Source organism: Myotis yumanensis, unplaced genomic scaffold, assembly GCF_028538775.1.
Source record: "Myotis yumanensis isolate MYYU_CA2020_CCGP unplaced genomic scaffold, mMyoYum1.0.hap1 SCAF_2, whole genome shotgun sequence".
In the NCBI taxonomy this organism is placed as follows: domain Eukaryota; kingdom Metazoa; phylum Chordata; class Mammalia; order Chiroptera; family Vespertilionidae; genus Myotis; species Myotis yumanensis.
Genome location: NW_027223753.1, coordinates 210,182,392 through 210,202,657, shown reverse-complemented (window position 1 = coordinate 210,202,657; position 20,266 = coordinate 210,182,392). Strand labels below are relative to the sequence as shown.

The window sequence follows — 20,266 nt, the reverse complement described above, 5'->3', positions numbered from 1 at the left end:
TGGTATTTTACATGACTTCACGTCATACACTGAAATCAATTCCTGGCAAAGCTAAGAATTAAACAGAAAAGGAAAATTACTTAAAAATGGAAAGCAGTTTAAATTAGTGTATTTCTGATTTCTGGACTCTCTGGGGAGAGCTTTGAAAGCACATAAGGGATGGAAGAGGTCTTAAAGAGGCATTTAGATCTGTCTCCCTTTTTTAAAAACATTTTATTTATGTATTTATTTTTGTTAATCCTCACCCAAGGATATTTTTCCATTGAATTTTTTTTTGTTTTTAGAGAGAGAGTGGATAGAGGGAGAGAGACAGAGAGAATGACACTTCAATGTGAGAGAGACACATCGATTGGTTGCCTGCACAGGTGCCTGGATTGCAACCAAGCCTGCAACTAAGGTTTGTGCCCTTGACTAGAATCAAACCCAGTGTGTTCACTGTTCATTCATTCCTGCATCCCAACCACGCCGACCTTTACACCACTGGCTACTACAGAGGGTGACTCTAGGAGATTGTTGCACAGTCTGCTCAGGCTGCTGTAACAAGGTACCACAGGCTGGGCGGATAAATAGTAGAAACTATTCTTTCACAGTCTTGAGGCTGCAAGTCCAAGATCAAGGTGTCTCTGGGGCTGGCTTCTCCTGAGGCCTCTCTCCTTGGCAAGCAGATGGCTGTCTTCTCCCTGTGTCCTCACATGGTTGTCCCTCTGTGTGTGTCTATGTCCTAGTCTCCTCTTCTTATAAGGCCCACCCTAGTGACCTCATTTTACCTTAATTACCTCTTTAAAGACCTCCTATCTCCAAATATTGTCGTATTCTGAGGTCCCAAAGATTCAGGACTTCAACTTACGGATTTGGTGACCAGGTGGCGAGATGGTGACAAACGGCCACCATTGACTCGGGATCTTTTCCGTGCTGAGCACTGAGCTCTTTGACCTCATCATTTCGCTCGTCCCCACCGTGACCTTCCATCTGGACGTGTACGTGCAAGACCAGTGCTTCCCACGTCATCCTGACGCAGCACCTCGTTTCCTCTCCCACAGGACATACACCTTCAGTCTGGCCCTGGACCCGAACCCCAGAAAGGACGGTGAGGCCAGCAGCAGGCGGAATGGGGAGCTCCTTCCCCCGCCACGGCCAAGGAGTGCCGGCAGCCTGCAGGCCCTACAGGTGAGGGAGCCCTTTTTGTAAAGTGGGGCCCTTTGTATTAACTCTGAGTAGACACAGCCTCACGGTGCAGCTTTTGTTCTATAGACACATACCCCCTGCTTCCCAGAGTAAAGCACAGACAGGGTGGGGGTGGCAGGAGGCCCTCCCCTTCGGAGCTGAGGCATTACGCTGCTCTGTCACCTTGGCACAGAGTGAACCCCACCCCACCCCAAAAAAACAGCTGTGAAGCGGCCTGCGCTCCAGAGAGGCCTGCTGAGTCTGCAGAGTCTGCAAGAACAGGGAGCACATGGCTGTAACTCATCAAGACGCTAGGACACAGGACAGGGAAGGGACAGGGACACAGCCCTGCCTGGAATCCAGGCTCTCACCCGATTCTCTCATTACAAGCTGGGTGACCCTGATGAAGTCCCCTCCCTCTGGGCCCCCAAAAGATGGAGCTTCTGAGCTTGCAAGTCAGGCTGGGGGAGGTAAGGAGGCTCAGGGCAGCCTCAGGACCTGGGTCAGGGGCATGGCAAGGGCATCTGAGCCCACCACCTGCATGGGGAGCATCAGGGTGAAGGCCGCGGGCAGGTCCCCCAAGGAGCAGGCAGCATCCCTCTGGACAGAGCCCCAACCTTCCCTTATGAGGAACCCAGGGGTTGGGCAGCACCTAAAGCTGGCCCCTGGCCGGTTCCTCTCCAGTACAAATGCCTCTGTGGCCTGAGTGAACAGTCCCTCCAGGTCCCTACTCTGTGCCACACCCATTACTTTAGGCTTTCATTCCAGCTACTACCACCCCAACCAGCACAGGTGGCATTAGTCCCACTCCGTCCCCAATTTACAGATCTGAAGACTGAGGCCTGCAGAGGCTGGGAAGCTTGTGGGAGTGCAGACACCTAAATGCCCCCCACATTGGGCTATTTTAAGAATTACATGAGACGGGATGTCCCTTGTCCACTGCAGGCCAGGCCCTGGGGCTGATAGATCGTTCCTGCCCAGAGGGCAGGGCCACGGCATCTGGCTCATCCTGTGTCCCAGAGCCTGGCTCAGGTCCGGCCCACAAATCTCATTGGATAAACCATGGAATGGCCTTAATAAGGGCCCTGATCAAGACTCCCGACTGAATCACCCTCAATCCAAAACGCCATCCCCAAGAACCCGTCAGTCCCCCGGAGGCTGCCTTCAGGCTGGGGTGGGCTCAGTTCGGACAAAAGCTGAGCACAAAACGGTGGATGCTGGGGAGACAGACGGCATCGCCATTAGCCAGGTCTCCAGTTAGAAAGAATGGAGCAGGGCAGAGGAGCCGCTGACGGCAGCTAGAGACCTGCCAGCCACAGAGACAAAAACGGGGTTCCCACCCCCAAACTGCCCAGGCTCTGGAAGGCGCAGTGGAGCCTGAACTCACCAGGTGGAGAGTGTGAGAGCATACATAAACCAGGGGGCTCCCCAAGACTGGACCCCCTTTCCAGATTGATGGGCAGGGAGAAGCTGGAATGAAAGACTTGCGCTAACAATAGCTCGGCCTGTGTCTGAACTCACTGGTGCTTTAAATGCATGAAAACCTAACACACGCCTCCTGAGTTCTGAACGCTCTCACCTGGTCTGCGTGTGCCCCCTCCAAATCGCAAGAAAAGAAAACTGTGGCATCAAGTTTGGCAAAATGGACATGTAGTGGCTGAACAATGTCCTCAATGATAGGAGTTCCTAATCCCTGGGACTGTGAATGTTACTCTCTAAGAAAAAAGGGCCTTTGAAGGGTCTTGATGGGGAAAGTATTCTGGATTATCCCGGGGGCCCTAAATCTAATCACAACTGTGCTTATGAGAGGAAAACAGAGCGAATTTGATTTGCACAAGAGGAAAAGACACAGCCACACAGGGAAGAGGCCACATGAGCACAAGGCAGAGATTGGAGTAATATGGCCACAAGCCAGGGCTTGCTGGCGCCACCAGGACCTGGAGGAGGCAGGAAGAACCCTCCCCTATAACCTCTGAGGAAGCACGGCCTCACAGACACCCTGATTTCAAAGTTCTATTACCCAGAGGGAATTGAGGGAATACATTTATTTTGTTTAAAGCCACCCAGTTGGTAGCACTTGGTTGCAGCAGCCGCGGGACACACATACCGCACCTCATGACTAAAGAGTCAGCACAACCGTGTTGTTCTGTGGACCCCAGGGCTCAGTCATTCCATTCCCCATGGAACTTTCACTGTATCTAAATATTCGTATTGCCAAGCTCTGCTTTTCAAAGTCAAAGTGCTCCAGGATCTTCTAGGGAAGAAAATGCCCCAAATCCAAACCCTCATCCCAACGCACTGAGAGTACGCTGAGACGGTCAGTAAGCAGACAGCAGCCAGGAGCACCTGTGTGCCTTGCAAACTACTTGCAGCTCAAGTAGAGACGAGGGAATGGGACAGGATATTTTCATATTCATTCTTGGAGGGGAGAGGAATCCTGGTATCAGTATAGGCAACCCCTGAGCCACCATATGCAAATTTGCAAGACAGCTTTCCACCTGGAGCTCTGCCCTAGGAGGTGGGTGTTGGCGTCCAGAACCAACAGCTGCGAACTCCAGTAAGAGAAGATCATGGCACTTGCTTTGCCTTGTCCCTAGGCCCTGGGGTGATGGTATTAACAGGTGGGGCCTTTGGGAGGTGCTTCCGTCCTGAGGGTGGAGCCCTCGTGAGTGGGATTAGTGCCCTTATAAAGGAGACCCAATAGCTCCCTTGCCCCTTCCACCACGTGAGGACACAGAGAGAAGTCTGCAACTAAGCAGGGGGCCCTCACCCAACCACGCTGGCACCCTGACCTCTGGCACTTCCCCCCTCTGGAACTGGGAGAAATAAATGTCTGTTGCTTATAAGGCACCCGTGTGTGGTGTTCTGTTAGAGCAGCTGGAATGGACTAAGACAAGAGATAAGGACTAGGAAGAGCCAAAGAGTAGAGAAGTTAATGTGCTATGATTTGGGCATTTTGTTTCTTTTCATTTCCTTTATAATGTGATAATGCTCAGGAGATAAAAAGGTGCAAGAAATTAAAGACATTGGAACCTGCAATTCCTAGTCCTCTTTCACTGTGATGACGGTGGTAAAATGGGACGTAGCTACGGACCAAGGAAGGAAGGCACCCATACCCAGGCCAGCTGTTGGACGACTTCTGTTTTTGAAGAAGTCTTTTAATGCAGATGTTAAATTGCACATTTTAACAATGTTTGGCTATGCTATTCAACGGATGGACATATTTTTTAGCATGTCTGTTGCTTACCCCAACTTTTCTCCCCTTCCTCCATCGCAGGCCACCATCGTGAGGAGAAGCGTGCTGGTGGTGCGCCACGGGGAGAGAGTGGACCAAATCTTCGGGAAGTCGTGGCTGCAGCAGTGCTCCACTCCTGACGGTGGGTCAAGGCCGGGCGGCCTCTAACCACAGAAACAACATGAATCTAACAACTGAGACCACTTCCCAGGTTTCCGAGCTAGATTCCCCAGGGTACCATTCTTTAGAACGACCCCATATAATTTTACACAGGGAATGGATGCATGCTACATCTTCCCTGTAGGGGTTACATGGAAGCATTTGAGAGTGTGCATTGTCTATGAGTCTCTTAGGTCAAATGCATTGTGGGAAATGAAGGAACAGCTTCAATAGTAAGCAAGTCCACTGATGTGACACATGGCCAGTCCACTTACTTCCACAGCACGCACAGTATTTGGTTAGTGAGTGCAGCCCTGACTTCCAAACAAGTCACCCTGGCCTGCGGTCTCTGAACCCTCAGGTGCCAGCACATACCCTATCTCACAATCAACTTGCCCTATCTCTCCCACTGATCTTCACTGCAGTGGCCACTTCCCTACCATGTTTGGCTATCTTTCTCAACCAAAGGACATTGTCTCTTGCTCACCCCAACTGTACCCCTCTGGATGCCAAGACTGTGAACAGTGCTTGGAAATACAACATACCCACAAGCTGATCTCCGTACTGAGGATCCACATCTGTATCAGTGCTTGTCCCCTAACGGAGAGCCACAATTTCTAAGCCAAGGCTAACTGCATACACGAAGGTATTAAATGAACACAATGGTAAAATTCGTTCACAGAAGCTGGGCTAGTCTGGCCCTTGGGGAACCCTTCAGGAGCCCAACAGGCCAAGAAAGGAGGAAATAAATTGGGACAACCATTAGCAGATGACCAGCACACACCAGGAAAATTCTGAGTAGATGACATCATGACTGAATATACCCCTAAGAGCCCACAGAGGTAGTGCTGTGGTTGTCTCTACAAAACAAGGTCAAGTAGAGACACCAAGTCTCAGGAAAGAAACAATAGGACAATAGGTGGATGTAAGGAATAGTATTTGGTCATCTAGACAAAAGATCAAGTCACCTATTAGGGAAAATATTTTAAGGCACTGAAATTACCAGCTTAAAGGAAACTCCTGGTGGATCTTTATATATAGGACTAGAGGCCTGGTGCATAAAAATGCATGCACTGGAGTGGGGGGGGTCCCTCAGCCTGGCCTGCCCCCTCTCACAGTCCAGAAGCCCTCAGTGGCGGGAGGCGACCCGGCGATCAGGGGAAGGCCACACCCCCATCACACCTCTGCTGCTGCCACTGCCAGCAATGCAAGCCTCAGCCAGACCTGGTTACCTGAGCCTCAGGCTGCCCTGGGCAGCTGGGCAGCCAATGTCCGAGGTTTGCCTGAGCCTCAGGCATCGGCTGAGCAGTGCCATCCAAGGTTTGCCTGTGCCTCGGGCCGGACCTGGGCAGTTGGGCGACTGAGGGGACTGGGGGACTCCAGAGGCAGGCGTGCCAGCAGGGCTGAGGGGATTGGGTGCCGCCATCTTGTGGCTGTGGGCTTTGCCATCCTTGAGGGCGTGACAGTCAATTAGCATGTTTCCTCCTTATTGACTGTGGGTGCCTCCATCTTTCAGGTCGGGGCAGTCAATTAGCATACTCCCTCCTTATTGGCTGTGGGTGCCGCCATCTTTGTGACAGCATGAGGGTCAATTAGCATATTCCCTCTTTATTAGATAGGCTAAAGAACCCCTTGATAAAGTGAGTGCTCACAGTCTAATTCATCTGCATTTCACAGACTGTGCTGTTTAATCAATGACAACAGGGCATTTGGGGGCACTGCTGGCCTCTCCTCTGATTCCAGTTTTCCTCCTGATTTGTGCTCACTTCTGGCCTAAGTACTCACACCTCATAGGGCCACTGACTTCCCAGTGGTGCTAGCCCAGAGCACCCCCTATTCTGTAGACTCCACTCCCATCAGAACCTAACCTTGCCCCATGGCCTGGTCTTCTGAGCTCTGCTCTTTGCCTCTAGCAGTGATCACAAAGTGTCACCGAAGGCAAAAAACCTAAGTGGAGCAGGTTGACATCTTTTGAATCCCAGAAGCCTTTGAGAAGATGACACAACTGATGGACCTTCTCTTTGAAGAAAAAAAGAGAAGCAAACACAGCTAATACTTTGGCATTTAATAAAGCCCTTTACTTTCACAGATCTAGAACAAATACTCCAAAAATTTATATGGAACCAAAAAAGACCCCAAGTAGCTGCAGCAATCTTGATAAAGAAGAACAAAGTTGGAGGGATCACAATACCGTATATCAAGCTAAACTACAAAGCCACTGTACTCAAAACAGCCTGGTACTGGCACAAGAATAGGCACATAGATCAACGGAATAAAACAGAGAACCCAGAAATCAACCCAAGCCATTGTGTTCAATTAATATTTGACAAAGGAGGCAAGTGCATACAATGGAGTCAAGACAGTCACTTTAATAAACAGTGTTGGGATCATTGGACAGGTACATGCAAAAAAATGAAACTAGATCACCAACTTACACCATACACAAAAACAAACTCAAAATGGCTAAAGGTCTTAACTGTAAGTTGTGAAACCATAAAAATCCTAGGAGAAACCATAGGCAGCAAAATATCAGACATCTCACAGAGCAGAATTTTTACCAATACATCGCCTAGCCGTGGTCGGCAAACTGCGGCTCGCGAGCCACATGCAGCTCTTTGGCCCCTTGAGTGTGGCTCTTCCTAAGCCTTAGGAGTACCCTAATTAAGTTAATAACAATGTACCTACCTATATAGTTTAAGTTAAAAAAATTTGGCTCTCAAAAGAAATTTCAATCGTTGTATTGTTGATATTTGGCTCTGTTGACTAATGAGTTTGCTGACCACTGGCCTAGGGCAAGAAAAACAAAGGAAAAAATAAACAAATGGGACTACATCAAAATAAAAAGCTTCTGCACAGCAAAAGAAACCAACATCAAAATGAAAATGGAACCCACTGTATGGGAGAACATATTTGCCAATGATACATCTGATAAGGGGTTAATTTCCAAAATATATAAAGTACTCATACAACTCAACAAAAGGAAGACAAACACTCCAATTAAAAAATGGGCAGAAGACCTGAAGGGACATACAAAAGGCCAAGAGACATATGGGAAAATGTTCAACATCACTAATCATCATCAAAGAGAGGCAAATTAAAACGACAATAAGGTACCACCTAACACCTGCCAGAATGGCTATCATCAATAAATCAACAAACAACAGTGCTGGGGAGGATGTAGGGGAAAAGGAACCCTAGTGCACTGCTGGTGGGAATGCAGACCAGTATAACCACTACAGGAAACAGTGTGGAGTTTTCTCAACTAAAAATGGATCTGCCAAGTGATCCCACTTCTAGGAATATATCCTAAGAAAACAAAAAATATCAGAAAGAATATATGCACTCCTACGTTCATAGCAGCACAATTTACAATAGCTAAGATCTGGAAACAGGCCAAGTGCCTATCAGTACATGAATGGAGAAAAAAAAAACCTGTGGTACATCTACACAATGGAATACTATGCAGCTGTAAAAAATAAAAAGAAGAAGAAGAAGGCTGTCTTACCCTTTGAGACAGCAATGAGGGGCCTGGAGAGTATTATGCTAAGTGAAATAAGCCAATCAGAGAAAGACAAGTACCACATGATCTCACTTATATGTGGAATCTAATGAACAAAATAAACTGATAAACAAAAAAGATCCAGAGACATTGAAGCATGGAACAGACTAAAGTATTTCAGAGGGAAGGGGGCAGGAAGAGATTAACCAATGAACTTATATTCATATATGCATCGCCCATGGACAGACAATAGTGCGGGGAAGGCCTGGGGAGGGGAAGGGAGCTGGGTGGAGGAGGCCAGTAGGGTGGGGGGAGGAAACCTGCAATACTTTCAACAGTAAAGATACATTTTTTTAAAAAAAAGAGTGGGTGGTCCTTTCCAAAGAACCAACAAGATGGGGGATGTGGAGCAGAAGAAGTGGACCTTCCACAAGTTCACGTACCGTGGCGTGGGTCTCCGTCAGCTGCTTGACCGGTCCTGTGAGCAGCTGATGCAGCTGTGCAGTGCCCAGCACTGTGGTGGCTGAGCCTGGGCCTGCAGAACAAGGAGCAAGGAGTAAGGAGCACTCGCTGCTGAAGCCCTGTCTGTTGCCCAGAAGGAGGCCCCGCCCATGGAGAAGCCTGCGGAGGTGAAAACGCACCTGCACCTGCAGGACATGATCACCTGCGGGAGATGGTGGGCAGCGAGGTGGGCGTGTACAACCACAAGTCCTTCAACCAGGTGGAAATCAAGCCTGAGATGATTGGCCGTTACCTGGGCAACTTCTCCATCACCTACAGGGCAGGAAGCACAGCTGGCCGGTATTGTGGCTACCCATTCCTCCCCCTTCATCACTCTCGAGTAGCCAACAAAAGCACAAACTTTTAATGGCCTTTAAAGTCGATGATTCAGACAGTTTCTGCCAATGGAATTTCCAGGGAGGGAGCTTTCAGGAAAATCGTGCATGAAAACTAAAATCATGGCATGCAAACTAGCCACTGCCTGCCTCTGCATTGGCGAAGGGCTGGGAGGCTGAGGGGGTCTGGTGTGGGGTAGTCAGACGCTGCCATGTGGTGTACACGGGTCGCAGGAAAGGAGCTGAGCTGCTAGAACCCTGTGCACCAGGTTTGGGGGTGACTTGGGAGGAGGTGAGGTCTTGGTGTGGAGTGGTGTCCTCTGTAGGATGACGGATAATTTGACAATGAGATCAGACCTACCTCTTACTGACCTCTTACGGGAGCCAGGTTCTGAGCATTATCTCAAGGATTCATGGAAACATTCCCCCTTTAACCAGTGGTTCTCAACCTTGGCTGCACATTAGAATCACCTGGGAATCTTTTAAAAATCTGATTTCTGGGCCTCATCCTCCGGAAATTCTGTTTCTTTGTTATGGGGTGGGGCCACAACCTTAGTAACAAAGAAAGAATTTCCGGAGGATGCGGCCCAGAAATCAGGATTTTAAAAAGATTCCCAGGTGATTCTAGTGTGCAGCCAAGGTTGAGAACCACTGCCCTTTAACTGATAAAGAAGATTAAGTCATTTGCTTCTAATCACACAACCAGTAACTGGTGGTGCCAGGATTTGCACCTGACTGTCAGATTAAAGCTCAGGTCTAAGTGAACCATGGTCGGGGGGTGTGGGGGAGGGAGTCCAAGGAATCCCTAGATTCCAGTCTCGCCTCAAGTGATTGACTGAACAATGCACAGTGCAAGGGCACCGCTGGCCATATGGATTCCGTCCCCATCAGCAATATGACACACTTAAGCTATGGGAATGGTCAAATTTCACTAATTAATTCATGCCAACTTGAGATTCTTATCAAATTAAGCTCTATCAGTCATGGAGACACTTGGCTCTTCATCAGGAAAATTGTCTGAGCGAATCTTCAGGAAGGGTCAGGAGAGGACATAGAGGGTCTGGAACCTGCGTTTCCTATATTTGAGGAAATGTGTGCACGTTAAAGCGGCATTTTCTCCTCGAATTGAATCCACGTTGTAGAACACATTTGATAGAAACACGGTGGTAACAGTTTAAATACTGACCATGCTTCTCACGTGGGCCTTGATCTTGGGAGTGTCGTGGCACTAACTCGGGGGAACTAAATGTCTGGTGCGTGTTTGTGCTTTAGGGAAGTACTACCGGCCAGACCTGAACTTCCCCTGCAGCCTGCCCCAGCGGAGCAATGGCATCAAAGGCTTTGAAAACGACCCGCCATTATCGTCTTGTGGAATTTTCCAGTCCAGAACGGCAGGTATGTTGGGGGGGGTCATTCTATTAGGAATAGTAACAATAATCATGGCAATGTTTATCATTAATGAGTATTGTGCCCTTTGAGGCCCGTAGTAGCATTATCCCCCCTTCTGCTGATGAGGAAGCTGGGGCACAGAGAGGTTAAGTAAGACACCCAAGGTCACACAGCTAGTAAGTGGAAGCTCAGCGATTTGACTCAGGAACAGATGGCTGGGGAATTCGGGAAGAATGAAAGGTATGGAAAGAATGGCGAGGGAAGGAAAAAAATTAGTGACCACTGTGTGCACTAAGGGTGTCATTTAAACACACACACACACACACACACACATCCCCTCTTTGATTTTATTTCAAAATCCATCACTTCAGGCTTTTGTTTTATGTCTGGGGTTCTGGTTCCACATGATGGATTTTTTAGAAGAGGCCATTGAGTTCATCTGGTCTTCATTCTATGAATTAAGAAACTCAAGTCTAGACCCAGGAAGGCACGTGGGCTTCCCGAGTCACAGCTGGTGAACAGAAGCAACTCACTGGGACCTGGTGTTCCTGCCCCCCAGCCCCCCAGCCCCCGTGGTGTGATGTAAACTTTTAGTCCCTGGCCATCTGGGCAGGCAGGACAGCTCTGTAGCATTTGCTGAGTTCAGTAGTGCAAATAGTGTGCTCACACCAAGGCTGGTGTCAGGATCACTGATGTGAGGTCACTTAACGTGGAGTTAGGGATATGACACGTTTGGGACTCCCACGGATTAGTGTGACCTGCCCCCCCCACAGCCCTGCCTGGGCTCCTTCACCTGCCACACACTGTGGTGTAGGTGTGTGTTTCTGTGTATGGTATGTGGGTCTGTGTCTGTGTGTACATACCGTGTGTGTATGTGTGTCTGTGTGCACTGTGTGTGGGTATGTGTGTCCTTTCTGTAAAGTACCTTTGCAGCTCTGTGTTTCATGCCTAAATTCTCACCTGGATGTTTGCACAGTCTCCATGTGTGTATTTGGGAGTATCTGTGAATGGGTAGATATGCGGGCAATTGTCAGCCTCTGTATTCGTGTCCTGGGACTGCCATAACAAAGCACCACAGATCGAGTGGCTTCATCGACAGAAATTTATCGTCTCACAGTTCTGGAGAGATCACGGTGTGGGCAGGTTTGTTTCTTCTGAGGCTGTGAGGGAAGGACCTGCTCCAGGCTTGCTCCTTGGCTCCTAGATGGCCGCCTTCCCCCTGTGTCTTCGCATCATCTCCCTCTATGTGTGTCTGTCTCTGTGTCCAATTTCCCCCTTTTTATAAGGACAGCAAACAGGTTGGATTAGAGCTGCCCTCATAACCTCCTCTTAACTTGATCACCCGTGTAAAGACCCCATCCCCAAAGGAAGCCACCTTCTGAGGCACGGGGGGTTAGGACTCCAACATATGAATTTGGGGGGACACAATTCAGCCCATGACAGTGTCCACTAAAACCTCCTGACTCTAGAGCTCCTCCTGAAGAGGTCCCCTTCTTTACCAAGGATGAGGCCCTCTGATGCTGCAAGAGGAGGTGTGGTTCACAGTGTGCTTCCATGAGCTTCAGGTTTCCATCCCTTCAGAATAAGCTAACAGGAACTGAACAAGCACCCACTTGTTGGCTCACAGTTCTATAGATCGGACACGCAGACACAGCATGGCTGGGTTCTCTGCTCAGGGCCTCACAGCCTGAATTCAAGGTGTTACTGAGCTGAGTTCCCATCTGGAAACTCTTGGAAGAGTTTCAATCTCATCAGGCTATAGGAGAAGTCAGTTCCTTGTGGTTGTAGGACTGAAGTCCTCACTCCACTGTCAGCACAGGGCCACACTCAGTTCCGAGAGACCACCCACATTTCTTGCCACGTGGCCCCTCCATCTTGGAAGCCAGCGGAAGAGTTTCTTACATGTTGAATCCCTCTGCCTTTGAATCTCTCTGACTCCTATGGCAGCCGGAGAAAATCTCTGCTTTTAATGGGTTCACCTGAATGGGTCCTGCCTTCTTCAGGTGGTAAGCCTCCCGTCGGAGCTGCCACCTCGGGAAGTTACAGATATACAGAGGCATTTCCCACCTGCTTTTTTCCAGGAGAAGCACTACTGGACAGCGGCATCCGAATCTCCTCCGTCTTCGCCTCCCCGGCCCTCCGCTGTGTGCAGACAGCCAAACACATCCTGGAAGGTGGGTGAGAACTCAGGGACCTGCTCAGGATGCCTTGACCTCATGGTTATTCTCCAAGGGGACAGGGTGATGAGCAGAGGAGAGAACTGGATGAGAGGCAATGAATGGCCACCTGAGTCCTAGACAATTATGGACCAGCCCTCTCAGAACTGTTAGCAGGCTCTGAGCCCCTTCACATTTCTATGCCAGGATTGTAACTGAGTACCGGGGCTTGTCATCACGCTGTCCACCTTCAGCGGCTTCTGTTTAAAAAAACAAAACAAAAAACAAAAAAAACTTCTGGGGAGGAGCATTCAGAAAGCCAGAGAGCTGGGAACTGCTGTGATCCTTCCAGATCCAAAAAGCATGACTCCCAGGGCAAGGGACTCGGCTGCTGGGAGCTGTCCAGCACCATCAGAGGCTGATGTGTATCAGAGAGCCCCTGGCAGAGCTGCTGGGCCTCCCCCTACAGGAGGAAGGACAGTCCTGCCTGCCGGGAGGGGCAGCTATTTGGGGGGCCTTGGTTCTGCTCCTCCCTCTGGACCCTCCCTGCCATCCTTGTGTGGGGAGGAGGGACATGATGTCGTTCACCATGCCAGAGACAGCAAGCCCTCCACGGTGGCAGGACAGAGGGAGAGCAGGTGGACACAGACACCACAGATGGGCAAGTGTGGAGGAGCGGCTGGCTTCTTCTCTCTCAGAGACACAGGGGTCAGGTCCCCAGCTAGCGTGAGAAAGGGGAGGGCCACTGCAGGTTTGAGGAGCTCTGAAGGTCTGAGATCTTATCAGGGAGAGGGGCCAGGACTTGGCCTGGAAATAGAGGATGGCCACTGGGCAGCACACAGAGCCCTCTGAGGTCAGGGAGCACTTCACACCGAGACCCGTCAGCTGGGCGTGGGGCTTCCTCCGGGTGCTGACATGGAGAGCTGGGTCTAACTCTGGGCGGGTTCAGAAAGTGAGTGCAGTGAAGCAAGAGAGGGGAGAGGAGTTGGGGGTGCACCCAAGAGGATGAGGGTCCTTGACTGTGGATTGTAAGCCAGGTAAGGTGGGGAGTTAGAGGCCAGGGGAGGTGAATAGTAGAGAAAAAAGGTGAGCTCAGTGGAGTAAAATCCTGGTGGGACCACTAGAGTTGACTTTTATTTTATACTAGAGGCCTGGTGCATGAAATTCATGCCCTCAGCCCAGCCTGCACCCTCTCCAATCCAGGACCCCTTGGGGGATGTCCAACTGCTAGTTTAGGCCCGATCCCAGTTGGATATCCCTCTCACAATCCAGGACCGCTGGCTCCTAACTGCTCACCTGCCTGCCTGCCTGATCACCCCTAACTGCCCCCCTGCTGGCCTGGTAGCCCCCAACTGTCCTCCTGCTGGCCTGGTCACCCCCAACTGCTTCCCTGAAGCCTGGTCACCCCTCACTGCCCCCTGCCGGCCTGGTCGCCCCCAACTTCCCCCCCCACCCCCGCCAGCCTGATTGTCCCATGCAGCCTGCTGTTCAGTCGTTTGGTCATCCCTCACTAACCCCCCTGCCGACCTTGTCGCCCCACGCAGCCTGCTGTTCAGTCATTCGTCCGGTTGTTTCAGTCATGAGGGCCCCTGGCTTTTTATATATTGGGATAATAAGAATACTATTGCCCTAGCCGGTTTGGCTCAGTGGATAGAGCATTGGCCTGCAGACCAAAGGGTCCTGGGTTCAATTCCAGTCAAGGGCACGTACCTTGGTTACAGACTCCTCCCAAGCGCGGGCCCTGGTCAGGGCTCATGTAGGAAGCAACCAATCAATGTGTTTCTCTCACATCAATGTTTCTCTCTATCTTTCCCTCTCTCTTCCACTCTCCCTAAAAGAAAGAAAGAAAGAAAGAAAGAAAGAAAGAAAGAAAGAAAGAAAGAAAGAAAGGATATTATTATCATTATTATTAATATGCCTGTTAAAGGGCACATGTTGACACATCCTCTGCTAATTCAGAAAAACAAGGGTGCTGAGCCTTCTTCATAGGTCTTTGGACATGACCAACCTGTTTTTCAGACTGACATCTGAGACACTAACGTGCTAGACTTTATTTCAATGCCGTGTCCGTGAGCGTCCAGATGAACCACCTCCCAAAGTGTGACCACAGAGCAGTGGCCTACAAGATGTCCTTGAAAGGAAGCGTGGCCAGCTCCATTTGGCAAACTCTTCTGACTGCTCCTCTCTGTGATGTATTCTCAGTGGACGGGAGCCCTTCACAGCCGGGGAGCACGCAGGGGCCTGCAGCCCGGCCCACTCTGTTCTAAACCTGCTTGGACCGGGGGTATAGGACCAGGACCCTTTGGTCTGCAGGCCAATGCTCTATCCACTGAGCCAAACCGGCTAGGGCAGTGGTCAGCAAACTGCGGCCCCTTGCGTGTGGCTCTTCCACAAAATACCATGTGCAGGCGCACATGTACAGTGCAATTGAAACTTCGTGGCCACACTCAAGGGGCCAAAGAGCCGCATGTGGCTCGCGAGTCGCAGTTTGTCGACCACTGGGCTAGGGCAATAATATTCTTATTATCCCAATATATAAAAAGCCAGGGGCTCTCGTGACTGAAACAACCGGACGGACGACCAAACAGCAGGCTGCGTGGGGCGACAAAGCCGGCAGGGGGGTTAGTGAGGGATGACCAAACGACTGAACAGCAGGATGCATGGGGCGACCAGGCCGGCAGAGGGGGGAGTTGGGGGCAGGTTTAGAACAGAGTGAGCCGGGCTTCAGCAGAGGGAGCAGGCTTAGAACCCATCCATGGGCCGGGGGTACATTTTGGGAACTGATTTTATTGCCAGCATTTGAGCTTAATGTCGTTTTTTTTTCCATTTCAAATAAAAGCAGCAAGGTCTATTTTTTTCCACTTAAAAAGAGATGGTCTTACTTCATAGGCATTTTGGTCAAGACATAAAATGCTTGGGAAGGGTGAGCTGGGAGGAGTCAGAACGTCCCAGAAGACAGCTCCCTTCCATCCGCCAGCTTGTGCCCAGTCTGGTGTGTTTGTCAGGAGACACTCCCGTGTGACTAGCACCCCCCACGATTAGCTCCATCCTCTCCGTGGGTCATTGGATTGGCCAAGTCCTTGTTGGTGGGCTCTCATCCGAGACCCTCAGCAAGGCCCAGTGTTGATCTGGCTGTAGGCTTGCACTGGGCAACCAGGCCGGGCACCGGGCTGGGCCTGCTGCTGGTGGTGCGGGGAGACTGGGAGGCTGTCCTTCCCTGGTGGACAGAGGGTCATCACTCCTCGGATACCTTCCAGCTATCTCGTGGTTTTTGTCTCAGAAATAGCAGAATCCTGGGTGGTCACAAAACAATATTGGCCAAGTGAAAGTATCACATTTTTGAAAGGTGTTATTTAGACCTAGGAAGAGTCTTATTTGCATAAAGCCAAAGCGGACACTGAAAAAGATAAACACTTGAATTCTGTTGACTGCAGAGCTCAAACTGGAGAGAAAAATAAAGATAAGAGTGGAGCCCGGGATCTTTGAATGGACCAAATGGGAGACGGGCAAAACCACCCCGGCCCTCATGACCCAGGAGGAGCTGAAGGAGGCGAATTTCAACGTCAGCACCGAGTACAGGTATGCACTTCTCACGGCGTCTGCGCTGGGTTTTCCAATTCTTGTTAAAGACAGTAAGGAGGGACCATTGCAATAGGGGCTGTGCAGGAGGGAGAGATTGGACTCACCTCAGAATGCTATTAGGACAAGCGGGGTGCAGAGTTGGTAGATGGAAGAAAAATATTAAGAGGGTATCATGATTCTTGCTAAACTGACCTAACAGGATTCCTGCTAAAGGCAGACCAGGATGGTCAGACAGGGAAGGGTTGTGGGGAGGGGTTGCTTGGATATCAGGAAGAGGGATCAGATATGCAGGTGGGGAATTCTTGCTAAACTGACTTAGCAGGATTCTTGCTAAAATGGACCCTACAGGGACAAGCATGAAAGCAGAAAGTTCGGGCCAATTGAGAAAGGGCTCCAATTGGTCAAAGAGAGCACCTGAGTCGCTCTCTGCCAGTGGCTGGCTCTTCGCCATCACAGCCCCTTGTGGTGCTCAGTGAGAATGCACATACACGTGGGACTGAACACCAGCCCTTTGCCAGGTTTGAACACAGACTGGAGCCTTGAGCAGAGCCAGCCTGGAGCACTCACTCCCTCTCCAGTAACCACAGCTCAATTCTAGGTTCCACCCCCACCCCCACCCCCACGCAGGCCAGGCTGTCAGCGCTCCCTCTCTCCCCCACAGGCCTGCGTTCCCCATCGCCTCCCTCCTGCCCGCGGAGAGCTACGACGAGTATGTGCACAGGTGTGCGGTGAGCATGGAACAGGTCGTCAGCAGCTGCCCACAGGACGGTGAGTGCCTCCACCGGGCTCAGGATGAGCAGCCCCAGGAGTTGGGGTCTTACCGGTGGGATGGAAACTGCACCATTTTTTAAAACATATTTTCGTTGATTTCAGAGCCAAAGGGAGAGGGAGGGAGAGATAGAAACATCAATGATGAGAGAGAATCATTGATCAGCTGCCTCCTGCATGCCCCACACTGGGGACCGAGCCTGCAACCTGGGCATGTACCCTGACCAGGAATCGAACCGTGACCTCCTGGTTCATAGGTTGACGCTCAACCACTGAGCCACACCAGCCAGGCAGGGCTGTTTTTGAACCTGATAATTCTCCAACCTCCTCCCCACTCCCAGGAACAGAGTGGTACATCACTGCCTCTGTGGTAACCGAGCCCGTAGACACATACTCCCCAGCCACTTAGGCCCGAGGACCCCAGTTCTAGGACTGAGAGCCTATAGGACCTAGGACTGCAAGATCAACACAAACCACCTGTGCCAGACTCTTAGGAAACAGAAACTCGGAACCGAACAACCAAATGTCAGGACATGTTTGCTCGACAGTGGGGAAACCATCTGTGGATCATTGCAACCATTAGAGACATTTGAATAAGGTTGGGAATATGGAAATATTAAAGAATTTTTGTAAATTTTGTTAGGTGTGAGAATAGCAGGATGGTTGTGTACAAATGCAAAGTCCTTGTCACTTGGAGGTGCAAACTGATGTTTGCGATGTGCTCTAAAATAATACCGGGGGGGGGGGGGGCGGGGTAGAGAACAGATGATACATGGGCTACATGTGGGCAACTGTTGGAGCTCCATGGCAGGTATGTGGGGTTCCATCAGACCCTTCTTCGGTGTGTATTGGAAATGTCCATAGTAACAAGTTAGAAGTCAATTTTCTAGAAATTGAAGTCAGCAAGCATGTCTTGAACACAGCGAAGTGGCCAGCATCCAACAAGACATGGTGGGCGGTCTAAGTGAAGAAGACACACTCTACCCTCGAGGAATTTGAATATTGTTGGGGGAGGGGCACCAACATCTGGAATATGACGAATATTAATGACACGAAGAAGAGTCTCAGAGTCCGTAAGAGACCACCGGCCCGCTTCCCACCTGCGCTCTTTCCGTCCCTGTCCCTCACCCCGGCGATGCTCCGGGGATGAAGAATTTCTGACAGGGAACACGGGCGGCAGCTGAGCACCTGGCCCCTCCCAGAGAGTCACTGAGACGTCTACAGGAAGAGACCCCAAACCTGGCCAAACCCGGCACCCGAACACGCCTGGCCTCGAGGATGGCCGCATTGCCTGTTGACTGATCTGAACCTGGGGAAATACTTCGGGAAACCATGTCGCAGTGACATTTGATTAATTGTCAAACACCTGTTGCTACAGTTATTGCCACAGGACATCAGAGGACAGAAAGTGACAGGGCCTTTCACTGAGCTTTCGGGGCCCCACCCTGCCCACCCCTCTCGGGCTGTCCCATTGCAAGCCTCCGCCACCAGCTAAATGTCAGTGCCAGGCATGAGCCCCCCTTCAAGGGCCCCCTGCAGTCCTTCGGGAACTCAGATGCAGGACCACGGCTCCGTCAGCTCTGATGTCCACGGAGCACCGTGTGTGCTGCTCACCGCAGGGAGCAAGCTCCTCCGTCCCTGAGGAGGCGGCCCTGGGTAGGAAGAGGAGGGTTGGGAGGTGAATGCGCCCCAGGGGGAGGGCCCATGAGCGAGGCAGGAGGGCGAGGGGTGTGGAAGCAACAGGAAGTCCAGCTCATACCTAGCGATCCCCTGGCACCGGCGGGCCCTTCACAGGCATTACGTAATCTGCTAAGTCCTCGCCTTCCCGTGGGGTCTGAAATACCACCTCCCAGCACAGCACCCTAGCAACCAACCATGAGATTGGAGGCCAAAGATCTGAGCGTGAAATTAATAGGAAATACCACAGGAAGAGAAGATCAGAGCTTCAGTCTGGGCTCACAATGGAGGATTTGTAGTCACATTAGGAGGTGACTGGCTTGAAGGGACTGCTCTGTGTCCGCCTGGCCTTCCGAGGGAGCGCTGGCCTGATTTCCTCCTCTAGGTGGAGCCGGTGAGTCGGGCCCAGACACCTCCCTGACTCCCAGGGCGTGAACCTCCCCAGCTCTGCTTTGTCCTGGCTCTGGCTCCCAGGTCCTGTCACCAGAGGGAGACTCACTCAGCCAGTGGACTCTGGATGTCCTTACCCACCGTGAGTCATCAGCAGGCTCATCGTGATCAGCCAGCTGATAGTCCTCAAGCTAATCGGATCAGCTGGCTGATGATTCTCAAGCCAATCGGATCAGGCTGGGCGGCAGCCGCCACTATGTCCCAAGAGAGTTGGCGGCTCAGAGCCCGCTGCTGGCTCACATCACGGCGAGGTCCCACCCCAGATCCTGCCTGAGGATGTGATACCCTCTAACGAACCAACCATTTACAATGAGAGGCGGGAGTGCTTTACTGAGCCATGACCAGCCACACCTATTCTACCCCCGGGCCTCGCAAGGTGGCGGGGGGCACCATGAGGTAGCCTCACCCCAGGAACTGTGGGGACCTCCAGTCTAAGAAAGGCGCTCCCTGTGCCTGCTTGGACCTTGAGCTGTTCTTCTTCCCAGCAGGCGTCATCCTGATCGTGGGCCACGGCTCAACGCTGGACTCCTGCACGCGCCCGCTGCTCAGGCTGCCGCCCCGGGACTGCGCGGACTTCGCCCAGCTGGTGAGAAAGGTACGTGCCCGCCCTTCCTCTTCAGACCACAAAGTCAGGCAGCCCAAGGACGCAGGGTCATCACAGGCCCTTCTCAAAATGACAACAAGCAGCCTGACAGCGCAGGGCAGCAGGGGCCCGCCTGTCCCCTGAGACTGTGCCCACAAGCTCTCATGCACAGGGCAGCCTTGGGCAGGGGGCTGGAGGGCGAGGTTGTCATCTTGATCATCAGGGTGGCAACTCTTGCCATTTGCTGCCAAGATGATATTTTTTTAAAAAATAAAAAAAGACATGGGGCTTTTTAAAGGCCAGTCCACATGATAATTCCTTGCAACTCCCGGAGTTGAACAGATGGTCCAGTAAGAAGTAAGCAATTTGGATAAAAAGAGAAAGGACAACAGCTGGACTGGCTTGCTCTAGGGACCCAGGGGGCAGAAAGGAACCCCCCCGTACCCCCCGTACCCCGCCCCCCCCCCCCCTCGCCCGCCTCTTGCCTTGGGAGCCGTCCAGCCATGGGACACACAGAGTTTGTTGTAGCTGCCAGAGTGCTCAGGGCTGGCTGGGCTGTGTCAACAGTTCTGGAAAAATCAAACCGGTGACAGACGCGTCGAGAAGGATAATGGGTACTTGGACCAACTTGTGGGACGTCACCAACAAGGCAAAGGTTGCTTTATCCGGTTAGTGAGGTGAATTGAGGCGGGCAGACTCAGAAGCTGAGACCTCACCCCCTGCCCCCACAATCTCCTCAGGGTCAGATGCGCCCTCTGCCCTTGTCTT

At 51.3% G+C, this 20,266-nt stretch overlaps 1 protein-coding gene and 1 pseudogene across 2 annotated transcripts in view; both read left to right on the top strand.

Annotated features, from left to right (window-relative positions):
- UBASH3A (ubiquitin associated and SH3 domain containing A) overlaps nucleotides 1-20,266 on the top strand; it is a 44,192-nt gene that overhangs the window by 17,991 nt on the left and 5,935 nt on the right. Inside the window, exons 7-13 of one of the 2 annotated variants that reach the window (XM_070407142.1) lie at nucleotides 1,041-1,167; nucleotides 4,442-4,541; nucleotides 10,166-10,288; nucleotides 12,364-12,456; nucleotides 15,873-16,017; nucleotides 16,682-16,788; nucleotides 19,404-19,510. In XM_070407142.1, the coding sequence (XP_070263243.1) occupies nucleotides 1,041-1,167; nucleotides 4,442-4,541; nucleotides 10,166-10,288; nucleotides 12,364-12,456; nucleotides 15,873-16,017; nucleotides 16,682-16,788; nucleotides 19,404-19,510 (802 nt within the window). The remainder of the gene's footprint in view (nucleotides 1-1,040; nucleotides 1,168-4,441; nucleotides 4,542-10,165; nucleotides 10,289-12,363; nucleotides 12,457-15,872; nucleotides 16,018-16,681; nucleotides 16,789-19,403; nucleotides 19,511-20,266) is intronic. The other variant, XM_070407143.1, reaches the window with a different exon arrangement.
- On the top strand, nucleotides 8,453-8,902 carry LOC139002331 (small ribosomal subunit protein uS19-like; annotated as a pseudogene).